Here is a 24,571-nt window from a genome sequence, read left to right as displayed (position 1 = left end):
GATTTGAGTTGAGGGGGTGGGGGTGGCGGTGAATCCTACCTCGAAGGACTTGAATTTTTAACCATTCCTCTGGAACATCTGCTTAAAGTTAATCAGCCACATCACTTCTCTGATGTTTTCCTAGACAAGGGGAACCCTGAGAAGTAATTTTTATATGTGATAAATGCAAGGCAAGGGCAGCTATTAATTGGAGCATTATTACAGTTGATGCAGTAGTGGGTCCTGGATATACAGTTGCAAAGACCCCAGTGTGGCCGTCTTCCAGGCTTGTTGGGGTTGGGGGGCATAGAGGGGACACATGAAGAGAAAGACATTTACGGCTGCTGCCTGTTCCAGAGAAGCTATTTCTGTGTATCAAAAGAACATCTTAGGGGAAAAAAAACAAACCAACCAGATCCATCTGCCTAAGTGAGTCCAAAGTAACAAACAACAACAACAAATAAACAGAACACTTAGAGTGGATTACAGTACCATGGCACGAGCAGATGTGTGTTGGTTTGGGTTTTGGGTTTGTTTTGGTTTTTGTTTTTTTCAGGAAGGGGCAGGGAGGCTTTGAGTACAACCTGTGGTCTCCGTGAAGCTAGCTCAGATTGCCCTTACATTTTCTTGTCCATCAAAAAAGGAAAGAAAGGAGAGTGTCTCTGGTGCATTAGTCATTTGAAAATGTTACTCAGCTGTCTCTAGCGGAGGTTTATTTATTTTTATGCCTAGTGTGGCCAGCCTACTTTAGACTCTTCCCTTCTTGCCCTTTGACCCATCTATTTGTCTTCTTTGTAAGAAAAGTTAACAGAACATTTTTTTTATCATTGATTATTCCTAAATAAAATTCACCAGCTTCTAAAGACATCTAAAATGAGTCAGCCGAGGGATGAGCTACGTTATCGGCTTGATGCCTCCCTGAGGCTCAGTGGCTGCACAGAAACACTCCTGTGAAATGTGTTGGGAGAAATGGGTGAAGAAGAGGGACAGAAGGCCAGGAATCAAAGTTAGGTGGTAAAGGGGAGTACACACTGATTCAGCATGAGAGCCTCAATCATGAGGTGACCAAAACGAAAACGAAGCAAAATATTTGTTTTGAGAAGCAGAATTTGTACCTAGGTAGAGGCTCCGACCTCTTCATACTCTGTTTAGCTTCATGTGTTGATAAGACACTTTTAAAGGCATATGTGTGCGTCTTTTTAAGACTCCATATATGTGCAAGATAAGATAACATCTTCTTAGGGACATCATTGGTTAGATACCAAACTTTCCAAAACCTAATGGAAATATGTAACACATCCCTCCCCCAACCCCTCCTATCTTAGAAAAGGTATTCATGGATTGTGGATCAGGCAGTGGTCAATGAAAATGCTTATGTACTATAGGTGATGTTCATGAGCTTGACTCCATATTCCTCTTAAGAGTTATTCAGGACATTGTGTGTATGAAGTGTATTATGGGTCAAGTAGCTAACATGTGCTTTCAGCTCAAAATAAACTATCTCTAATTCAATATATAAGCAAATTTTCCAGTTAACTAAAGTTGGGACTTATAAAGAACTCGTGAATAGGCCATGTATAAAGCTTATCAGTTCAGAAGTTGCCTCAGTTTGAAGACTGTTGCTACCCCTGTATGCAGAAGACGCTCCAACTTCATTGCATCTTCTCCATCTCAAACATCAGTTCTGTGATTCATTCTCTCAAAAGAAGAACCTATGAAATCATAGAATTCTGATTCAAATTTGTTCTAAATTTGTATTAGATCTCAAATGATAGTGGCTATGGTCAAGGAGACAGAATGGGATACTTTAAGCTGTTTCTCATTGGGAAAATTGAAGTGGGTTTGAGATTAATTTTTTTATTGAAAAGAGATCAAGGGTTGTCCTACTTTTGTGGGATTAGTTTTGTGTTTGTTTTGCCTTTGTATCTGGGAAAGCTTTGGGGCGGGGAATCTTGGATTTGGGAAGGTGTGAGATTGAACTTTTTAAATCGTCCCTCTACAAAGTCAGAATGTGTGGGGGTGGGTTCAGAAGAGTGTATTTTCCACAGGTTCCCTAGCTGATGCTGCTGTATCCTCCCACTTCAGGGTCTCCAAATCTTGGGGGAGCGCTAATCCTCTGATTTTAGAGGCTTCTGTTGGTTTGTCTGAATGTTTGGGGGGTTCCTCCCCTTCATCTGTTTTCTATTTCATTAGCAACCTTTCCCCTCGATCTCACAAAAACCCGACTCCAGATGCAAGGAGAAGCTGCCCTTGCTAGGTTGGGAGATGGTACGGTGGATTCTGCCCCTTACAGGGGCATGGTGCGCACGGCCCTGGGGATTGTCCAGGAGGAAGGCTTCCTAAAGTTGTGGCAAGGAGTGACGCCCGCCATTTACAGACACGTAGGTATTTATCTTGATTCTAGCTGGTAAGTTTGTTACGGGTTCTTTGCTTTTCTCTTCAGCTGGATCCAAAATCCAGCAAAGACGTTATTTTTCCCCCTACTGATACAAGAAAATCTTTTCAAGTGTTATTAAGGAACTACTGCCCTAAATTTTGAGACTAGTGTACGGGAGTATTTAACTTCCATATGGTGCAATGCCCTGGGAATTGTCAGGAAATCCTTGCCACAAGCTGGCCAAGTAGTCCAGCTGGAAGTGGTGAGCAGCGTATAACATGGGAAATGATAGAGGGGAACAACTGCTCTCAAGTTTGCACGCACGTGCGAGCATATCTACACACCATCGAGAAGAGAAAGATAATTCACTGTGTGTCATCACTTAACAAATGCTGATAAAAAGGGAGTTATGATTGTTTCTATGATGTTTGGCTGTATGTTTGCAGAGTTTCCCTGTGAGTTCTTTAATGTATAAGACAGACCGACATGAATGATTTGCATCCTTTCCCCTTATTTAGAAACCTTAAACAAAATAAAAGTTAAAGTTGGTTTGAAATGTAAAGTTCTGAAGGAGCTTTCAGCTAAATATTTTCACAGTCTTTGAAAGTTAAAATATATTTATCTTCACCCTGTACATCAAAGACCAACTAGGCTGACACAACAGAGTGCAAGGAGGAGCTGTGCCTCATCCAGCTGTGGCACTAGATCCTAGCGGTGGGGGTGTGGTAACGGAGCACAGGTGAACTTGCCTTTGCCCCTGTTACCAGGTGAACTACTTCTGTGGGTTATTAGTAGTCACTGGCACAGAGATACCCCTTTCTAGCCATGCTTTCAAGGAGGCGCTCACGGGAATGGGTGTTGTTGCTATGTCAGCTTGTAGAGCGGAGAGAGTGAAGTTGGTTCCAGAGAGTCACCGAGATAAGTGTGGCCCTCCACCAACAAGCTGTTTCCTTGGCTCAGAGAGCATCAGTTCTAGTCATGTTCAGGCTTGCTCTTGTTAACATTCCACTCTGTGAGTAAGTTGGCACGTGGGTTTTAAGAATCAGAATTATGCACGCAAACTTGCACTTTTGCAGCTTGTATTTATTTTTGTATTTGCTTTTGCAGTTTGTATTTTATTTATTTATTTATTTATTTATTTATTTGGTATATCAAGTCTAACTGCCTGAAATATCAAGAAAATCTCTTGCATGGGAAACATGTACTGATGTTAACGACGCCGTTTGGCACCTTTTAAAATGTTTCTCTTTTGGACCCCATTGCTGTTTTCTGTCCTTTGACTTTTCTCATTTGTGCTAGCCAGTTAGTTATTATTCTTCAGCTAAGATCTTTCTTATGTGCTTTAAACCTGAAAGAGAAGGACTGTTTGTTCATGGATTCTCCAAGGCAATTACATATACTTATCCAAAGAGATATCCTTTGTACACCAAGCTCCAGAGTTGTGTGTTTGAGTTAAAAATCAACACACAGAGCTGGTTTTCTCTCTGTTTTGCCTCCTCTTTCCATGGTTGTCTTAGGATTTTATTGCTATGACGAGACACCAGGACCATGGCAACTCAGAAAGACAAACATTTAATTGGGGCTATTTATTGTTTCAGAGGTTTAGTCTATTATTAGCGTAGCAGGAAGCATGGCAGCATGCAAGCAGACATGGGGAAGGTGCTGGGAGTTCTACATCTTGATCCGTAGGTAGCAGAAAGAGACTGCCATACTTAGGTCTACCCTGAGCATAGGAGACCTGAAAGCCCACCTCCACAGTGACACACTTGCCCCAACAAGGCCACACCTACTCCAACAAGGCCACACCTTCTAATAGTATCCCTCCCTGTGGGCCAAAGCATTCAAACCACAGTGGTGGTTCTCATGATGGTCAGAACTGAACCAAGAAGACAGGTGTAGATCTCTTCTTCCCTAGCCTCACTTCAAGCTCCATTACTCAGAGACCCTTCAAACCTCAAGTTGTGTGTAAGTTAATAAATGGACTCAAGCTTAGTGAATTGACTTAATATCTGTCATAAATAAATAAATGAATAAATAACCACTCAGAACCTGTGTGGAGAAGCTCTGAAGGAAAGATAACAATCTAATTGCTAAAGAATTTGATAGTTGCTATGTCCGAACACTCAGTGTGGGACCAGGATACTGAGAGAAAGGTCAATATGCAACTCTCTGAAAAACATATTGAGTCCTAAGAGAGGAAAAGACCTAATCAGAGCAGAGAAGAGAGGCTCTGTTCTAGAGCTGTCAGACCAGGAGGAAGGATTCCTCCTGTGGAAGATGGAGGAGGTCAGCTCAGAAAGTCACTTCCTTAGACGAGGGATTGAATTTCCATTTCCATGGTCTGTTTCATGCAGTGTACTCTGGAGGTCGGATGGTCACCTATGAACATCTCCGGGAAGTTGTGTTTGGCAAAAGTGAAGATAAGCATTATCCCCTCTGGTAAGTTTAATTTTGAAAGCAAGATGCTGTGGCCCCAAAGGCTTTAAGGTTTTTTGATTATATCATATGTAAAATTATCCTTTTCTACTAAAATTGCTTCTAATAACAGACTTAATAATAGAAATTCAAATAAGGGAGGGTTCTTTTCATATTGTATGCAAACACCATAGAAGTGTTTATGTGCATTGTTCGCATATGTTATTTATTTAATAATTTTATCTTAAGAAATTCAAAGGCTGGGGAGAGGGTACATGCGTATAGCTCCATCCCTTGAGAAATGGAGGCAGGAAGATAAGGGAGTTTGAGGCCAGCCTCTGTTAACATGCCACCTGTGTCAAAAACAAATATTAATAATGAAAATAATTCTACTGGAGCATCTTCTGTTGGGGCTGCCTTTTTCAGTTGTCGTTGTCTTAGCTCTCTATTGTAGTATTAAAGTACCATGAGCAGATGTAACTTGGAGAGGAAAGGGTTGTTTTTCCACTACAGTTCCAGTGCATCACAAAGGAAATTAAGCAGAGTAAGGCTGCTTACTGGTCCTCAGCCATGGCTTGCTCAACAGGACCACGAACTCAGGGGTGGCACTACCCACTGTGGGGTGGGCCCACTCAGATATTCGTAAAGAAAATGCCCCTCAGATTTGCCTATGGACCAATCTGATGGGAGGCATTTTTTTCAATTGAGGATCCCTCTTCTCGATGTCTCTAGCATGTGTCAAGTTGATACAAGGCCAGCCAACACATGATTTTTATTATAGCTGGTCTCTATATAAATACATAGATAATAAATATATAAAGTAACACATTAAATCATTGCATTATCATATACTTTTGTGATTATAATCAAAATACACCAGTCTCAGTTACAGAAATGCTTTGGTTAATTCAAGGCGCTGCATATCTGATAAAACACTTTAAACGCTTACATCTTAACACAGTATCCATGTGCCTCTTATTTGGTTACCGTTAATTGCAAAATATTTAGTTTTCTGAATGAAAATATATTCTCTCAGGAAATGTCACCCAAGAAGAAACAAACCAGCATCTCTCTCTCGGGTCTCTAGAGGCAGGCTAACTGTGATTAATTCGTATTTTGTTTCTGCTTTTTTTCTCTTTTCTTTTTTTTCAGGTTCTGGCTTTTATACTATTAGAACCTTTTGTGTGGTCCAGTTTTTAAAGCCAGTGTCCAGGAAGTAAGCCATAGCTCCCATTTTTGTATCAGTCCTAATTAATAAATCCCTAACAGTAAACTCTGCCACCTTCTGTACTGGGTAGCTTACTGTTTTCAGTCAGTGGGTTATTGCTTGAAGTTTCTGTAAGAAAAAAGAAATAGTTGGAAGTGGATGTCACTGTTCTATAAAGGATAGCGGACTTCTGCAGGAACTTGTTTTGGGTTGTATGAACACTTTTTATGACAGAAGACACCGTAATGAAGATACAGTTTGTCAGCTCTGCCAAAGCGTGCTTAGCAGATGATTTGATGTCCAAAGTATCACATTCCCTGAAGTTTAGTTTGTCACTTAGTTTTTTGTTCTTGTTTCTTTCTATTGTCTTTTTTTTCATTTTTATATTATTTTTCTTTCTTTTGTTTTTAGGTTGTAAATGTAGAAGTTTGGAAAAGAGCATTAACAGTTGTGAGATTTGAACCCATATGCTCATGCCTTCCATCCCTGAGATGTAAGAATAATGGGTGCATCTGATGTCCTGTAGACCAAACCGCATTGTCCTGGGTGCTTAGGTGCCTCTGATCCCCCGTGATGGCTTCCTTACCTTCCTGGACACTGTGCTCTTTGGCCCTGTCCTTTGGCCCTCCAGCATCTCTTTGGCCCTGTCCTTTGGCCCTCCAGCATCTCTTTGGCCCTGTCCTTTGGCCCTTTGGCCCTTTGTATTTCCTTCTTGCATGAATAGTGAAGTAAGTAGCCATAGTGTTTCACAAGAGAGGACCCCATGCTGGGAGAAGAACTGTCTTATCCTTAAATAATGAGCAGTTTTGTTCTCTTTTCTCTATGCTTGGTGTGTTCTCCCATTCCTGTATCCTTGACTACCCCAACAGGCTGAGATCGAAATCAACTTCTATAGAGCTGACACTCAACTTCTGGCGACTTCTCTGTGACTCCGTTAGCACTAACATGTGGTTAATGCCAATGGCTTATATTTCCACCATGACAATGCTTATTAAGACCACAGTAGCAAGCCAAAGAGATGGTGGCAGCTGCCAAGCCAGATAACTTGAGTTAATCTTAGGGACTTAAATGTTAGAAAGAGAGAAATGATTCTCAGAAGTTATCTAGTTGTCTTCTGATTCTCATATTCCCCCCCCTCTCTTTCTCCCTCTCTTCCTCTCTCCCTCTCTCCCTCTCCCTTCCTTCCTCCCTCCCTCCCTCTGTCCCTGTGTGTCTGTCTGTCTGTGTGTATGCATGTGTCTCTGTGTCTATTTCCCTCTCTCTCATACACACATACACATTCAAAATATTTTTTAAAAGAACCAGAGTATCTTTATACCATCAGAATTCCTATGGCAGCCTGTCAGTCTAGCCCTGTGTATTTTTCTTCCTTTTGAAAAGCTCTGGGCTCTGAAGTCCCTTTGAAGGGCCTGGGTCCCTTTCTACTCCGAAAATGAGTGCCATGGACAAACTGCCTCTCTTTTTCCACGTTCAGGTCTCTCTGCTGCCATAGGACTGAATGAGATGACATACAAGTGCCTGCTGATTTATAACAGAAGTGTAGAGAGTTGTTTGTAGGGGCTGGAGAGATGCTCAGCAATTAGGAGCACTTCCTGTTCTTCTAGAGGACCAGAGCTCAGTTCTCAGTACCCCTAGTGCACAGTTCATACCCACCTGTAACTCCAGCTCCAAAGGATCCAGTGCCTTCTGGCCCCTCATGCACTAAGTGTGCACACTGCAAGCACTTGTGTGCATGGGCACACACACAAAGAGATAAAGAAAAATATGTTTAAAGTATTTCCTCATAAATACACATCTGGCACCATCAAAACAACTTTGCAAACACAGATAGCACCCTGGAAAATAAGGAAAAGGTGTTGTCTAGAGACACAGTTCCCAGAAGAAATATAAAGATCCATTACACACATAAAAAAAGGAGCAGCATCACCGATAAACAGGGAGATTAAACTCCCTTTAAACCATTGTGAAATGTAAAATAATAGAGCCATTTATAACACATACTTGCCTGTAGGGTGTGATTTGGAGATGTAGCTCTATAATTGTCATGGTTGAGTCCTGCTCACTGTTGGCTGAGGGTAGAGGAGCGTCAGCCTACAAAACAGAGAGAGAATGCTGTCAAACCTGCTGTCATTTAGAAAACCAGTGCAGTCCTGGGTGTAAATTTTCTTTTCCAGCCTCTGCTCCCTAGGCTGATTGTATCTTTGCTGTTTCGATTCCGGCTGCAGGGAAATAGTCTGTGCAAACGTCCACACTTCGGAAGCCATTTTCCTTTCCTTTGGATTCAGATGGGAGGGCGTCAGATTTTCCCTTTAGGTCCTATTGATCCCTGGACCCACCCACCAGTCAACAGCCAAACTGCTTTTCTCTCCTTTGTGTTGGTCCTTTATTTTTAACCTTCTACCCAGGGCCTGTAAACGTATGATGTGGTTTCCTTACATAACCTGTGAAACTAGTGGCAATTTGTTTAAAAAAAAAAATGAAACAAAATCATCTCCTTTTGCAATTAGGAAATCGGTCATTGGAGGGATGATGGCTGGTGTCATTGGACAGTTTTTAGCCAACCCCACTGACCTTGTGAAGGTCCAGATGCAAATGGAAGGGAAACGCAGACTGGAAGGGAAACCCTTAAGGTGAGTTCCCTGTTTTCAGCCACCTGTTTCTTGGACATTTATCTGAAGAAGTGGGAGCACCCAAATTGTCCTTGTGTACAGTGATGGGTTGGGCATCTGATGAATGTGTGTCAGACAAACTCTGTGTTGATAGCTCTTTGCTCCTCCTCCTAAGAAAAGACAGTTAGGCTAGTCCCCTGTTCCAAGCTGAGGGAAAGAATTTAGAAAGCAGGGCATTGCCATTCCAGCCTGTAATCTCAACACATGGAGGCTGGGCAGAATGGCAGAGAGTATGAGGCCAACCTGGAATACATAGTGAATTCAAGGCTAGCTGGTCTATAAGTGATACTGTGTTTCAAAAGGAGAGAGAGAGAGAGAGAGAGAGAGAGAGAGAGAGAGAGAGAGAGAGAGAGAGAGAGAGAGAGAGAGAGAATAAATATGAATGAATGAATCATGTGCCCTGGTATGAGCACTAAATTTGTCACTTTGTCACTAAGATTGGTATCCTGGGAGTCACTTACCACCCAGTCTTTGTTATCTTCATTTCCCCTTCATTAAAGGGGATTCTTGATGGTTAAAACTACTGTCTTGAAAAATCTCCGTTTCCCTCTTGACAAGACTATAGAAAGATCTGGTGTTGCTAATTTCTTGTTACCGGTTTCTCCTGGGAGAGGGTGAGCTCTGACACATGGACCCCGCCCAGGAAAGAGGAAAAGCACAGCAGAGTTGAGCTGAATCTGAAGACATCTGCTCCTGGGAGCGCAGTCTCTAGCTGAGCTGGACTCGAATGAGGAGGGCTGGGACCTTCCTTGGCCGGTCACCACGGAACACTGCTCTCCTGCCCTCACTAGCCTGCCCTGCTGTAGCCTGGGCTCCCCTGCAGACTTTAAAAAGTTTGTGGGAGTGCACATTGGGCCAAGGGACAGTACTCTGACTTATCAAGTGGGTTACAGCATGCCAGGACCCACCCCGATGCTTTTCTAATACCCACGAATCAGTAAAAGAGATTTGTTTGTCTGGAGAGGAAAAAAAAACTGCGAAAGATACTGTTTTCAGCTGGGCTCTAATTGGTTTTGGTTTTTTATGTTGGCAGCTTGACTTACTTTCTTTTGTTCCTTGTGTTGGTAAGTTTTGGTTGATGCCATTGTAAAAGAGAAGAAAGATGGGGAGGAGGAGGGAAGGAAGGAAAGGAGAGAGAGAGAGAGAGAGAGAGAGACAGAGAGAGACAGAGAGAGACAGAGAGAATGAAACAGCATGTGGACTGGGACCATAAGTGCCTAACACAGACAAAGCACAGAGCAGTTGTACATTGTTCTTTGGTGAAATTCTGAAACCACAATGCCTACATAAAAACCATGCAGCTAGCAAGTGAAAAGCAGAGAATTCCAATCCAGATCCTTTGGGACCGCATAAGCCTGGGTGTTTCTTCTGTAACAGACAGTGGTACTATCTCAAGTTCAAATTCAGTTGCAGTTTTCACCTGCATACAGAAGTTAAAAGTAAAATCAAGATAGGATGGTAATTTTCACAAAGATTATATTATTTAATTTTAAGAATTTCTCAGACTGTCTTTTCTATTTTCTAACCTAAAACATCATCTTGCTTATGAGATAAAAGATTTTTAATTTTCTATTTATTATTATGTTATATATATGGGCGTTTTGCCTTCATATGAAGGCATGGTGTGTGCACCATGCAGAGGGAGTCAGAAAAGGGCATTGGATTCCTGACACTGGAGTTAGAGACTGTCGTGAGCTGCCAAGCAGGTGCTAGAAATTGAACCCAGGACCTCTGGAAGAGCAACTGGTGCTCTTAGGCACTGAGCCATCTCTCCAGCCCAAGGTGATAGAAGAGAACTAAGAGTCAGTGTTTGCTGGGTTTGGGTTTCTTTGTTTTGTTTTATGATGCTAAGGATCCAGCCTGGGGTCTTGGGCATGTTAGGGAAGTGATCGACCACTGAGCTACCCTCCTGGCCCCAAGTCAGTAGCTTTTTAGTATTGTTTGAATGTATGTGTATATATATATTATGAGTATATATGGTCCCTGTATCACCAATAAAATGAATGTTAACGACTATTGCTTCCTTTTATAATTAATGTGAGAGTTAGTGATATAAAAATACCAAAAGTGGTATTTTGATCATTGTACTAGACTAAGAAGAGAAACTCATGACAGAATTTCCGTTGTTGCCCATTAAAAAATGCTTAATTCATGTCAGGCATAGCAGTACACACCTGTGATTCTAGTACTCCAGAGGTTAAGGCAAGAGATTTACAAGTTTGAGGCCAGCTTGTACTAAATAACAAAACTGAAGACTAGAAAAGAAACAGAGAAAGAATGAAGCCAGGGAGGGAAATGGCTAGAGAGATGCTTCAGCACTAGGAGCACTGGCTGCTCTTGCTCAGGGTCCGTTCCCATATGATGGCTCACAACCACCTGTCACTCCAGTTCCAGTGGAACCCAGTGCTCATTTCTGGCCTCCATAGGCCCCAGGTGTATGCTGCCCTTACATACATGCAGGCAAACTGCTCATACACATAAAATAAATAGACCACTATTTAAGGAGAAATGTTTGGACCATTTCAACAATGAATTATTCATTTATTTAGAAATGAGACTTTTATAATCTTTTCATTTCTAATGATTCTGGATAAATATTATTTCATTCCTAATTGTATCTGTTGACTTTTGTTAACCTGTACAGATCTATCCGTGAGACCTGGGATCTGAGAACCTTAAAGAATGGGGCAGACTGCAGTCTAAAGCTGTAGACAACCTTACTTCAGTTTCAGTATACTTTTACACATGAATGTAACAAAGAAAGCAACGATCCAAGAAAGGTCTTTTGAGTTTAGAAAACATGTAAATAAATACCAGTACACTCATACTACAGATGAACAAAACAGTCCTTTCCCAGAACTTTCTCTGTTCAAGCACAATTGCCTGGCACTCGCCATAGATTGTATCTGGGCGAGCATGATAGCAAGGCAGATGGCCATGTCCAGATTCAGAGTACACAAAAGACAGCATTCAGCAGACCCCTCCACCAAACTGGGTTCTAGAGCCGTGTTCCCACATCCAACAAGAATAAGTATGTCTTATAAGTTGAGTGCAAAGATTTGTCGCAGCAGGCACAAAACCATGAAGAACAACCAGGGAACAAGATGTACCTGAGGGAAAAGGCCCTCTGCCCTTTCTCCTAGAGCCTTCCTCACTGCTCACTTCCCAAGTCACTGTACACCATGCGGCATCCATGTTTCGATAATATCTGTAATGAGAATTGTGGTTTCTTCAAAATCACATAAATACTATACGAATATATTTTTTATATTAATCCTAGGTGTGGAGTATGGGGCTGCTTTGAACTTTCCTCAGGAGCTGACTGTGACTTGCCTCATGCTTTCGCAGGGTTATATTTTGCCAGCTTCAGATAGTTTTCGTGAGCCTATAACATTTGGAATTGTGGGGACTTTATAGAGGATATACACCTGGCTAGAGCCTGGGTAGAAGGGATGGGCTGACTAGTTGATTGTTGGATGAAGTAAGTTTGTGGCAGTTTGTCAAGTAGTCCTGTGTAAAGAGAGAAGAAATTAGATATCCTGACAACAAAGATCAAACTTGCCCCAAGGAACTCAGCGTCCGCCCATCATCAGCAGGAAGTAGTATAATGATATCATCACCCGTTTCCCCTCTATCCTCTTTTTCTCTCCTACCCAGTGTTAGGGGATGGAAAAGGAAGAAGTAGTAAAGTGTAAAGAAAAAAGGAACCATAAAGTAGCCAAAGGTCCCGTTGCAAGTATCACCTGAAGGTGAAATTTGCACATCTGCCTTCCAAACACAAGAATAGGTAGAATAACGTGTCTTTGTCATTTTTCTTAGATTCCGTGGAGTACATCATGCGTTTGCAAAAATCTTAGCTGAAGGAGGAATCCGAGGGCTTTGGGCAGGCTGGATACCCAATATTCAGAGAGCAGCACTTGTGAACATGGGAGGTAACACAGCTTCTTGAATGTCTAAACCATAATCTCTGAGATATGAGCACTGGCTTCAGGTATGTGGAAGGAATTGTTTTATTTTTCAGTAACACGAACCAGCCGTGGTGACTGGCACATTTTCACCTCAGTCATGAACAGGACCAAAGACAGAAAAACTTTTCCCATAAAGAGATAAGAAAGAGTTGTTTCTGAGGCCTCCTATCCCAGTCTAGATCGTCCTTTGGGATGAAAGCTGACATGTGTAACTGTCTGACAGTCACTCTGCCCAGATGCTCAGCCCTCTCCCTGCCCCAGGCTCTGCCCTGTTCTGTTGGAAATGTTCCTGATCAGCATGGTCTGGAAACAGGAACATCCCTCCCACAATGCATCTCTATCCCTCACTTCTCAGTTTTAATTGCTAATTAACCATAAAGTTTCAATTGGTCAGTTATACATCAAGGAAGCTAGAAAAGACTAAAACCCTTTTTTTGGAAGGCTGAGCTGAAAGGATCATGAGTTCAAGGCCAGCCTGAATCATGAAGTTATACCTATGTCAAAAAAATTAAGTCATGTCAGACAAATGTTCTTATTTAGAAAATGCTATTAATACAGTTATATATTACTAGTGAAGCTTCAGTTCACTATTATATAAGATGGAAAACATTTTAAAATTAAATTATGTTGACAGATACCTTTACTGAGAAGTTACATATAGCAGTCCCTAAGAAGTACATTATTTTAAGTGTTTATGTCTAATTTTATAACTTTGAACTCTAAAATGTATAAACATTTCATAACATCAAGAGGCTAATAATGGCCATTCCACTGCTAGACAGATAGTCCTTGAAGTTGGCAGTGTCTATGTTTTAGACATGCGGTGGGTACGTCTACTCTATGGTTACTGTTATGCCAGCCATGTGTACTTGCCAAAATGAACGTGAAATCTTCATGAGAATTAGCATGTAGAAAAGGCTTACAAGCAACAGTGCTTGCCATTTTTGTTAAGAATACAGAATTTGGGGTGCGGAAATGAAAGATGTGTTCCTGACTTCCTAGGTTTGAATCTCTGAGAATGGTCATTTTATGTACATATCCATAACTTCATTAAAATGTATATGGCAAAGCTACCAGTTACTCCCATCTTCTGGAATCATCTTAAGCCCACCCACTCACAAATACTCCTACTTCAGTGTCCCCAGTGACCTTCCACACCATCAGACTCCCAGCTTGACCTCTGCTATAGCCATCTGACTGACCTCTTCCTCCTTCCTCAAAGTTGTACAGCCACATAGCCATCCAGAGAGATTCATCGAAATCCCCAATCCAACATGCCGAGCTTGTCCTTATCACCTTCTGCTGGCCTCTCATTAGATAACAAAGCCAGAATTTTGGAACATGATGTAGGATGCTGCAGAACTGGCCACATGCTTTCAGCTCCATGAGCAGCAGTTAGTCTGCCAGAAGGAGCACAGCTGAAAGTCTCGAGCTGAGAGGCCACACGCGCACACACACACACACACACACACACACACACACACACACCTCTGGAGCTGAGAGGCCACACCCCCCTGGAGCTGAGAGGCCACACCTCCACGCCTACAAAGCTGCTCCTCACCTCTCTGCTTGCTATCTTGTCCTGTCTTGTGATTAGTTTTCGTCTACACATATCTTTAATACGAAGCTAAACCACTGTTCTGCCCTTGTACTGTTCCTAAACCTCTCTCAGGCCCTCCCCATAGCTGGAGCTGGTCCTGTTAGATGTCCTTTACTGTCTTGAGTTCTCTGAGGTCATTACTGTCCTTGGCCTCTAGTACACATCTGTATCTTTGACTACACAGTGAGCCCTGAAGGCAATGGCCGTAGTTTGTTTTACTCGTCTTTTCCCCACTGTCTTTCATGCTGACTCATCAAATGTTCAGGGCTTAGTCAGTGGAAGAATCCTTTCTAAGATGGATGATATGATGCTTGGGAATGAATACATAACATTTTGAGAGTTCCAGGTTACTTAAATGTGGAAGGGAGTAGATCTGTTTTCTCTGTCACTCCATGTATGTCTGCTGTGTCTCATTGATAACTAATTCCCCATCCCCATCCCCATCCCCAGGAAATCCTCGTGACTGTAGTGTCTCAATTTGTTTCTTCAAGGTTTTCTCATAGCCTCAACTCACCCAAGTGCCAGCTGCTTCTTGAAGTCTTCCTTTGGCTGTCTCTAGAGTATCAATCACTTCCAGTGTGTCTAAACCAAACTTCATTACCAAACCACTTTCTTCTCCACTCTTCCATGTCTCAAAATACCCAACAGTCCATCTGGTTACATGGGTGTGAATCTTGTCCTTCCTGTTCCTTGTGTCGGTTAGCCGCTGAGTGCGCTTAATTCTGTCTTCTCATGGTCACAGCTTGGCTCAGCCACTGAGTGCGGTTAATTCTGCCTTCTCATGGTCACAGCTTGGCTCATATATGACTTGTTGCATCCTCCATAGCTACTAGACCCCTCCTCTGTAGTCCCTTCCTAGGCACTGCATAGCCATTTTGTCCAACTTGTCCCTGAACTGGCTTTACAAAGGTGACCACCACTGTTGTCTTGTTAAAAACAAAACAAAACATAAAAGCTGTCTGTTTCCATCTTTATCTCAAAAATAACAGCTCTTCCCTTTAAATTATTCACACTTAGAGCCTTGCCTTTCCTTTTCTTTCTCTGTGTTCAATTTGCTGGCTATTTCCTATGATTTCTGCTTTCAGAATTTATCCAGAAGCTGAGCAGGGCTCCACAATACCCTGATCAAGTCAACATCATCTTTTATTGGGATTAGCGTGATGGTCTCATATCTTATCCCCTGGTCTTCCTGCAGGCTGACCTCTGACCCTCTCCTGAGTCACCTGGGCCAGCGCAGGCCTGCTGTTCTCCTGTCTCCCTTGTGTGCTCAGCTACACCAGCCTCAGCCTTTTGCAGAGTCATTCCCAGCCCCAGCTGGCTTCTGCCTCACAGCAAATGCTTTCCTTTCATCAAGAGCACTCTCTCAGCTCTCCAAATGCTTATTTTTTCATGCTTCCTTTGGGCCATTGGTGTCATTTTAGCAAGATACCTTTCCATTTCACCCAAACTTTAAAGTCCGTCCCCTCGCCCCCCGTCTGTTCTTCTGGAATAGTTGTTTAAAGCCCACTGACATCCAGCAATCTGGTCGTTCATTTGGCTTGTTGCATCTGCCACCAGGGACCAGAATAAAATTCTCAACCCTCCCCTAAGTTTTACAAAAGCATCAGTCACATTGTGTCTCTACCCTCTGACATGCCTGTCCACTCTCACTGTTCATTTGCCTATACTTCAGCGTGGGTTACCTTCATAAAACCCCAGCACTGTGTATAACTCTCCTTTTTAAAAACCTTTCAAAAGCTTCTTATTGGCCTTAGAAAAATATATAACGAGCTTAATGTAAAACAGCGGACCAGATCTGTTGATTATAACTGTCAGGGTCTGGACTCAATCTGACTTAAGTTCAGAGAGAAATTTCTCAGTCCAAAGACCAACATTCCAGACACAAGCATAGCTTGATTCAATGAGTGTCCATTTCTTTCCCACCCTTTGTAGCTTTGTCTGCCTCTGCTTACAAGCAAGAACAGTGTCTTCCGTTCTGGCACACAGCCCACCCCCAAGCCTGGCATAGTTTTGACACAAAAGGCAGTCACTTTTGAGTGAATGAATAGTCAACCCTTTCTCCTTTGCCAGATTTAACCACTTACGACACAGTGAAACACTACCTGGTATTGAACACACCACTGGAAGACAATATTTCCACTCACGGCTTATCCAGGTGGGCAGCTATTTAGCCTCTTCTTAGTTTCTGTTTCCTGTTCATTTTTAGGATTTAATTTTATTTTTAATTATGTGTATACATTTGAGTCGGTATGCAGGCATGTGCATGTGAGTGCAGGGCCCTGAGGCCTGAAGAACTTATATCCCCTTGAGCTGGAGTGACAGGTTCCGGGAACCGCAGTCTAGTCCTCGGCAGGACTTGGCAAGAGCAGCAGAGAGCTCCTAACCCCCCGTGCCATCTCTCTGGACATATCTGAACTTGTCTTGAATTGTTGTCATAAATTCTAACCTTGGGAATCTTTAGGGCAAGAATGTCAAGCCATCGTGAGGAGGGAAGGATAATGCCATGTTCTTAAAGGGTAATTTTCTTCAAGTTTGTGGCAATTAAAATGTGGAAGATAAAGAAAAAAAAATCACAGCAGTTTTCAGATTAAACTCGGCAAACATTCAGGCTTGATGGGGCTGCCCTGGGGGGAGGGGGGCAGTTTCTGACAACGGTCTCTTTAACTCAATTCAGCAGATATGCGTGGCCTTCTGGGCTGATTGTCCCAGTCTCCATCTTGCAGCGGTCCTGCCCAGGTCACTGGGCAACTGGGAGAACTGGACACGTGTGAAAGTGGTGAACAGTAAATAAGGTGATAAAGGAGTCAGTCACGTCAGGGCTCAGAGGACTGAAAAACAACAACAAAAACACCAGCAAAGCAAAGGGAAGGGACACAGAGGAAGCAAGTCAGACATTGTGAGTGTCTGAGGGAATTCTGCACTTCTGCTGTTCCTTCTCTTTCACACATCCTTTCAACTGCTCCATTAGAATGGGTAGCATTTAGATGCCTGTCACCCTTCACATCACAGTGATGCCTGGCTCCTGATCTTGTTTCTAAGTCCTAAAAACAAAAAAAATCTTCAGTTCCCTTATGCTACTGCGATAACCCTAGATATGTGATATAATATTAATATTCTCAAGTTGATGGTAATAAAGATGCACACTCTCTCCCCCCAAGAATATTTTGTTGGACATGCTACTCTTTGTCCTTGTAACACTGCCTCCAGATCTGTGCTGACAGGTGACTCAGTCACCCCCAGTGCCTGTCACTCAGTTAACATTTATCACATTTGCCCATTTTATTTTTTTCTTGGCGCTGGTCACTACCTGAAGCTATCTAATTTTTCTCAGCCTCTCCCTGAATAGTATAGATGCCTCCAGAACAGGATCTTCTTAGACATTTATTGTTTTTAGTCTTCTTGTTATTGGTGGTTGTGATGGTCGTGGTAGGGGTGTGTGTGTGTGTGAGAGAGAGAGAGACGGGATGGGGGAGAGAGAGAGAGAGAGAGAGAGAGGAAGAGAGAGAGAGAGAGAGAGAGAGAGAGAGAGAATCTGTGCCATGTGATTGTATGTGTGTATACCACAGCATGCATATGGAGGTCAGAGGACAATTTTCAGGAATTAGCTGTCTCCTTCCACTGGGGGTTCTGGGGACTGAAATCATGAATGAGGCCATCAGGCTTGCTGACAAGCGCCTTACTTCCCAAGCTATCTCAAATAAGAGAATTTTACCTCCTGTTCCCTACATCAAAGGAAGCCTGGCAGCAGGGGGCACTATCTGTTGACTGGCCATGCTTTAAAGTTTTCTTCCTTTACTGAACTAAGCATTAATTTTAATCTCAAAGAGTATGTAACACTCCTTTCTTTTTAAATATTAAATGCCTTTCTTTTAGAATTTGGAAGCTGTTGGATATTCTCTTTAAATTTTATTTATTTGTGTCTACAGTTTGTGTTCTGGACTTGTGGCTTCTATTCTGGGAACACCAGCTGATGTCATCAAAAGCCGAATAATGAACCAACCACGAGACAAACAAGGAAGGTCTGTAAAGCCCTTAGTGCCCACATGCTGGTGTGGCTGCAGCAGTGCTGGTGATTAAAGGATGCTGCCGTTAGCATCCTTCTATGTGATAGAGCTGTATTCATGTAAAGGATGCTGCCTTCTAAAGGTCTGTGTGATAGAGAGGCAATTGTTCATGTGAAATTACTTTCTTTGTCTGATGCAAATATACTAAGCTTTTGGGGAATTGAGCTACCAGTCATATTGTTTAGACACAAAGTAGTTATTGTAACTTTATTATTCTCAAAGCATTCTGAAAGCTTTTGAAATACTCTGCTGAGAATTTGCAGACCAGTCTGTTCAGAGCATGTGCCTTTCAGGTAACAGAGTTCAATGTGGTATATAGTAGTGAATTCTCTTTGGAAGAGGTCTTGTGGAATGAACTCCAGAGAGGACCGAGGGGGTGATGGGAAAAAAGAGTCAGCTCAAAGTGCCTGTGATAGACTGAAGACACTTATGTCTTATGTCAGTGGAGCATCAATATGGAAAGTATTTAGCTCAGAATAGCACTCTGTAGATGGCTTTATTTACATCTCTGTTTGCACAAGAGGGAATGTGACAAAGATCTCTTTCTCCTTCCAGAGGACTTTTGTATAAGTCATCAACTGACTGCTTGATCCAGGCTGTTCAAGGGGAAGGTTTCCTGAGCCTCTATAAAGGCTTTGTACCCTCGTGGCTGAGAATGGTAAAGATGGGGGAGGGCTGTTTCTTCCTTTACTTTTGTTTTCTTTGCATTCCAATTACTTGTACTTTGCAGATATTTTTCATTCTCCTCTGATGTATGGCATGGCCTTGCCTGCACAAGAGGCCCATTCATCCTTCCCTTTTTAAATATTTATTATAAGGTTGTTGGGGTTTTTTTTTTCTTTTAACCTTTCCTTAGAATCATGTTTCCTTTCTTGACAGACTAAGGTTAAGTCACCCTGTCACATTTATTAATAAACAGGTTGATGATCTATTCCATACATAGATAAAGACAGATTTTTTTTTTAAGTGATATAAAGCCTTTGTAGTCTTCTTAGCTAAAAACAACCTAGGTTGGGGTGGATACAGAGATTTCAAAATTTCTAGGAAATGTTGCTGCCTCAGAACTTGTTTTAATGACAAAATTATACAGATGTGATTACCACAGAGACCCCGCTTTAAAAGAGTGTGATGCCCCACTGTGCTTCTGCCATTTCCTCCAGTGTACTAGACAGTTAGCGATGCGGTAGCTGGAGTTCACAGCATGGTTCTTTTGTAAGTGCTTATACTTGAAAATGTGGATGAGTTATAGGACTAGACAATCCAAAATCAACATAAAAACACACACACTGAGAGAGGGGGGGGGAGGGAGAAGGAGAGAGAGAGGTAGGGAGAGGGAGAGGAAGAGGGAGAGAGAGGCATACTTGAGTGCATGCCCTGTAGAGTAGACTTAACTTTGAATAAGGAACTATAATGGTGACTGTCACAAGAAGACTTTATAGTGATTTGGAGATACATGGCGGTAGATACAGCCTACACTGGGCAATTCAGAAGGCCTCTCCCTAGGAGAGACTTGAAAACTGAATAGGGCTTCGCCAAGCAAAATGATTAAAAAAAAATTATCTGGAGATTGGTAGGAATGTACTAAGAGCCCAAGGGCAGTGGAGTATGGGAAACACAACTGGCCACCATGCAGAGAACAAGGGAAAAGGCAAGGCAGAGAGGCAGAAAGCAGACAGGCAGGGTGAACTGTGCATACTGGTGTGTGCTGTGGCTTGGCCAGTTCTGCACATCAAGGTTATTCTGTCTTTCCTGTGTTGAAAAAAAGGCCTGGAGTGATCAATGAAACATGATGGTAATACATAGGGAAGTCAGGCAGCGAGGGAAGAGAATACCTTTTCATAGGTATTTGGGGCATAGAAGTCTGATTGGATGAGGGGAGCTGAATGGCCAGAGAAGATAAGGGGAAGAAAAAAACAGGACCTGGGCAATTGGCGCTGCCAGTAGTTTGTACAGATGGGCATCATCTGCAGGGCAAGAAATGTAGATTCAATAACTACAATTTTTGATACAAAATATTTGAGGTACCTATAGGACATCTGAATCGATAAATACACAGAAGACTGTCTTAGTGTCAGAATTAGATCACTATCAGAATCTAATGTTGGGGAAATATGGATGGAGATGTAGGGAGTATAAGAACATAGATAAGAACAACAGGTGGCTAATTAGAACATTAACAGCAAAAGCTCATAGCAATGCCTGATACAGAGTGTGTCAGTCAGCCTTCTGTTGCTGCAACCAAATCTCAAACACCTGACAAAGCAATCTGAAAGACGACAGAGGGTTTATTGGATGTCCTGGTTTCAGAGGTTTCAGTCCTGTGCTCAGTTGATTCCATTGCTTTTGTAGCTGGTGACGCAGAACATCCTGGCAGGAGAGTGGCCAGGAAATGGGGAGCTCCTTACAGGAAGGGGGGAGAGGCAGGCGCACCCTTCAAAGACTTCCCACACACACCCTGTGCAGGAAGTAGAGAGCTTTCTTTCAGGAAGGAGCCAGGGACAGATGCACCCTGAAAAGACTCCTCACACTCACCGTGTCCGGGGGTGAAGGAGATGGATTAGTGGAAAAGTGTCAGCAAGCAGGCAGCATCATGGTATGTGCTACTGTGCTGTCGGTTGCTGCGATGCATGATTGAACCCAGACATTTGCCTCATGAGAACCTTCAGGTACTTGGCTGGCTTCCCTGGAGCTTATAGTTATAATTATACCTGGTATATTCACACCACGCAACACATTTGATAAATTATGTAGGTAGCTAGTGCCTCCAGGCCAGCATGTTCTTCAGAAGTTCAAGCCCTGTGTGGGCCCAAGGCAGCATTAGAAAGTCTCTTGCCAAGCATCACAGCTGGAGGAGCTTTTTTGTAAACTTAAGATTTAAGACTATCATGCCAAGAGGGCTTTTGAATAGTCAGCTCTGCAGAAAGAGAAATGAGAAAGGCCTGCAGTAGACTCAAGACAAACATGAGGCAGCAGCATGTGACCAGATGTACTTGGATTATTAACAGTAGCTCCAAATGGGCAAACTCAGTAAGCACAGACAGCATGCCCACTGACATTGCACAGAGGCTCAATCAGTCCTACCCACTAGCCCTTCACAGTCTTTGGCTAAATGCTCTCTCTCTGTCTGTCTCTCTGTCTGTCTCTGTCTGTCTCTGTCTCTGTCTCTCTCTGTCTCTCTGTCTCTCTCTCTCTCTCTCTCTCTCTCTCTCTCTCTCTCTCTCTCTCTCTCTCTCTCTCTCTCTCTCTCTCATTTAAACCCACTAAACCCCACCATACTCCCCATCACTAAGAAAGTTCCTAAACAGAGGATGCAAGAGATGCTTCACCCAGCCCCTGTGGTTTTGAGCCTGTAGTGACATAATCATATGAAGAGCAAAACTGACAACCACACCTTTAGAGCTGGCTGCAAGGGTCCTTCTTACACAGGACCCCATCTCCATGGTCTCACTGCAGTTGCCTCCTTGACTGATCCATTCTGATGACACAGGGATGTGGTACATTCACAGCTTTGTGCAGATCAGCTAACTGCTACATAGTACATTCTAAGTCTGCCAGTGTTCAGTGTTTCCCAGCACAGGCATATGCATTCCTTTACAAACACAGTTAGCAGATCCAGTTTAGATTTGAACTAGTTAAGCTGAACTCTCTGCTCTAGAATGTCAATCCTCTCTAGTCACTGATCAGAACCAAACTAGAGAAGGATTGAGTCTGAGCACTTTCTCCGGTAATCCCTGCTTGCTAGTGTTCATGACTTCTTTCAGACCACATCCTTCTTAGTTCTTGTGGATAGATACATTCAGATTAAGGTCAAGCCCTTCTGAGCTGGGGGCTCCTTTTTCTCTTCCATGTGAATTTGTTTATGCAGATTGCAAGACATCTAAGACTGAGATTTTTATGACCCAACCCTTAAAGACTTACCTGTTTCTTCCTTACATCTTAAGTATCTAATTAGAGAGCAGCTTAGTACAGAAGTTCAGGCACCCCAGGCTGTATGTAGCCTTTTAGCAGAAACGGTCAGTAGAAAGAGCAGTGTGGTCTAGTTGCCACCATCAGTGGGCAGTGGACTAACGCCCAGCATCCCCATCTGTAAAATGGAGATAGGACCTGTTTGTTTTGTTTTGTTTTGTTCCTACTGCAAGTTGGTCTTAGGGAAATCTGTGGTCAATATGACAGGAAAATGCTTTGTAGGTTTCAAGGTGATTTACAAAGGTAAACTACTAAGATATTTGTGGGGCTGTTTTGTTTTGTTTTGTTTTTACAAGTGGATTGAAAATGACTGTCATTCAAAGATGTATATGTAGAACATTTATAATTGCTTTGAAATATGCACTAACCTCTTTGGTTAATCTTTCAGACCCCTTGGTCAATGGTGTTCTGGCTCACTTATGAAAAAATCAGAGAGATGAGTGGAGTCAGTCCATTTTAAGCCCTTAAAGCTAGAGTGCTCATTGTCACTGAACAAGAGCATCTGCAACACACCCCCTATTATTTCTACCTCTTTAGGAAGATACTTTACTCCACAGAGACTGCGATTTGCAGGGGGCAGCACTTTATCTCTCTCTATGGAAACCCGAGTTCTCTTTGACTCCTCCTTTTATCTAAGAGCAGTCTGTCTGGTCCACTCTCACAAGACCAACCACTGAGACACAGCAAGGCGTTTGCTGAAGAACGGAACCCAGACCACTTTGACCTTGGGCCAGGAGGTGTGGACTTTGAGCTGCTGATCTGTGCAGAAGCATCTGCCTTAGAGGAGCACCAGAGGAAGCCAGCATCTCAGGCCTGGATAGACATCAGCGATGTAGAAGACTAGTGCTTAGGAAACAAATTTAACCTTTGTGCCAGTATTTATGGCTGCAGTTTGACAATTCGATTTTCTGTTAGTAGGATGCACATATTATACAGAGGCAAATGAGAAGTCATGAGTAGACATCTTGAGTTTGCCTAGTGCTGAAAGAAGACGCTTCACCTCTTCATGCAAGGAGGATGGAACGATAAAAGAGGCCACTTGAAGTGATGTTCGATTGCAAGGAAAGGGGCTACTTGCTGCTGGGTCTACCTTTGCAGTTGTGCTCACTGGTTGCCACTCCTCTGTGCATGCTAGAGGCTAGTGATATCCCCTGATAGCCACAGTCTGTCAGTGAGAGCAGAATGCTCACTGTATAACACATCCCATTACAACCACATTTGTCCATAGCTCTGAGAAGCATAACCAAGGGAACCACAATATCCTTGCCTGACATCCGGCTCCCAGGGTGTTCTTAGGAAGCGCCTCATACAATCTTCAGCTTTTCAGGGATGTTTTGGGAGCGAGCTCACTCTCTTGTGTCTCCCTCTGTATCTCTCTTCTCTATTACAGAGGGGAAGACAGAGAGCGAGCTCAGATGCTGTGAAACTTTCAGAAACCTGAGTGTTAATCATTGTGAATCTTGCTCATCCTTGCCTCTGGTGTGGCAAGTGTTCACCTTCTGTGGTTCATGATAATCTCTCCAGTCTCTGCATCCAGTCCTTTTGTCTCTTTCTGGAAAGGTTTCTCCTGATTCACCTGTGCAGACCTGCTCCCCAAGCCTCAGACACAGGGCATTTGGGGATGGATGGCTACAGCTTACGGGTAATGGCTGGGGATATTACTAGAAAAACTCTGACCACTCAGGCCCCAGGTAGATCTCAGAGCCAACCAAATAGTTATTAGAATATGCAGATGCTCATGCGCAGAGACAGCTTCCCCAGCGCTATGTGAAAGAGCAGATGGAGAATCACTGCCACTTCAAAGGAGGAAGCACACTTTTAAAGACCTTGCAATGTGTGTAACCATCTCATTTTTCTACTTACAGAAGGTGGAGTCTGTTCCCTGTACATCTTCAGGTTACACACCTTTCCATTGCATTTGTCAACCTGCAATTGAGTTGCTAAATATATATGTAGCCTATATTATGTGCTTAAGTCCCCAAGTATTCTGCTCCACAAACTGAATCACCATGGGGAAATTTTGGTTTTTCTATGTTTTCTAATGTTTATGACTAAGTAAAAATGGAATAAAATAATTACATGCAAATTCGACTATTAAAAAATTGGCTCAGCTTTCTTCTTTTGGGGGCTGGGGACTGGGACACGGACACATCATCCCTTGGTTTGGAAACTGAAGCTCAGAGAAAGGGTGCTCATGCTGCAGAGTGCAAAGATCCCAGCTATGATGGGCCTTACCATAAACCATGATATTACACACTAACGAGGTACCCAAGCAGAACCCTTCCATAGGCTTCACAACTGCCTGTCTCCGAGTCTGAGTCACCTC

At 42.8% G+C, this 24,571-nt stretch overlaps 1 protein-coding gene across 6 annotated transcripts in view; it reads left to right on the top strand.

Annotated features, from left to right (window-relative positions):
• Nucleotides 1–24,336, top strand: part of Slc25a27 (solute carrier family 25 member 27) — a 25,003-nt gene extending 667 nt beyond the window's left edge. For 2 of the 6 annotated variants that reach the window (XM_031346506.1, XM_031346504.1), the window contains exons 2-9: nt 2,173–2,364; nt 4,711–4,795; nt 8,486–8,608; nt 12,467–12,579; nt 16,286–16,370; nt 18,142–18,234; nt 18,835–18,937; nt 22,783–24,336. In XM_031346506.1, the coding sequence (XP_031202366.1) occupies nt 2,173–2,364; nt 4,711–4,795; nt 8,486–8,608; nt 12,467–12,579; nt 16,286–16,370; nt 18,142–18,234; nt 18,835–18,937; nt 22,783–22,881 (893 nt within the window). In that variant the 3' untranslated portion in view covers nt 22,882–24,336. Of the gene's footprint in view, nt 1–2,172; nt 2,365–4,710; nt 4,796–8,485; nt 8,609–12,466; nt 12,580–16,285; nt 16,371–16,889; nt 17,112–18,141; nt 18,235–18,834; nt 18,938–22,633 lie in introns of those variants that run through there. The other 4 variants (XM_031346505.1, XM_031346507.1, XR_004112153.1 and 1 more) reach the window with 4 other exon arrangements.
• The last annotated feature ends 235 nt before the right edge of the window (nt 24,337–24,571 follow it).

The sequence above is a fragment of the Mastomys coucha genome, unplaced genomic scaffold, assembly GCF_008632895.1.
Source record: "Mastomys coucha isolate ucsf_1 unplaced genomic scaffold, UCSF_Mcou_1 pScaffold3, whole genome shotgun sequence".
Lineage (NCBI taxonomy): Eukaryota > Metazoa > Chordata > Mammalia > Rodentia > Muridae > Mastomys > Mastomys coucha.
Note: the sequence above shows the minus strand (reverse complement) of the source record. Positions and strands in the feature narration are given on the sequence as shown.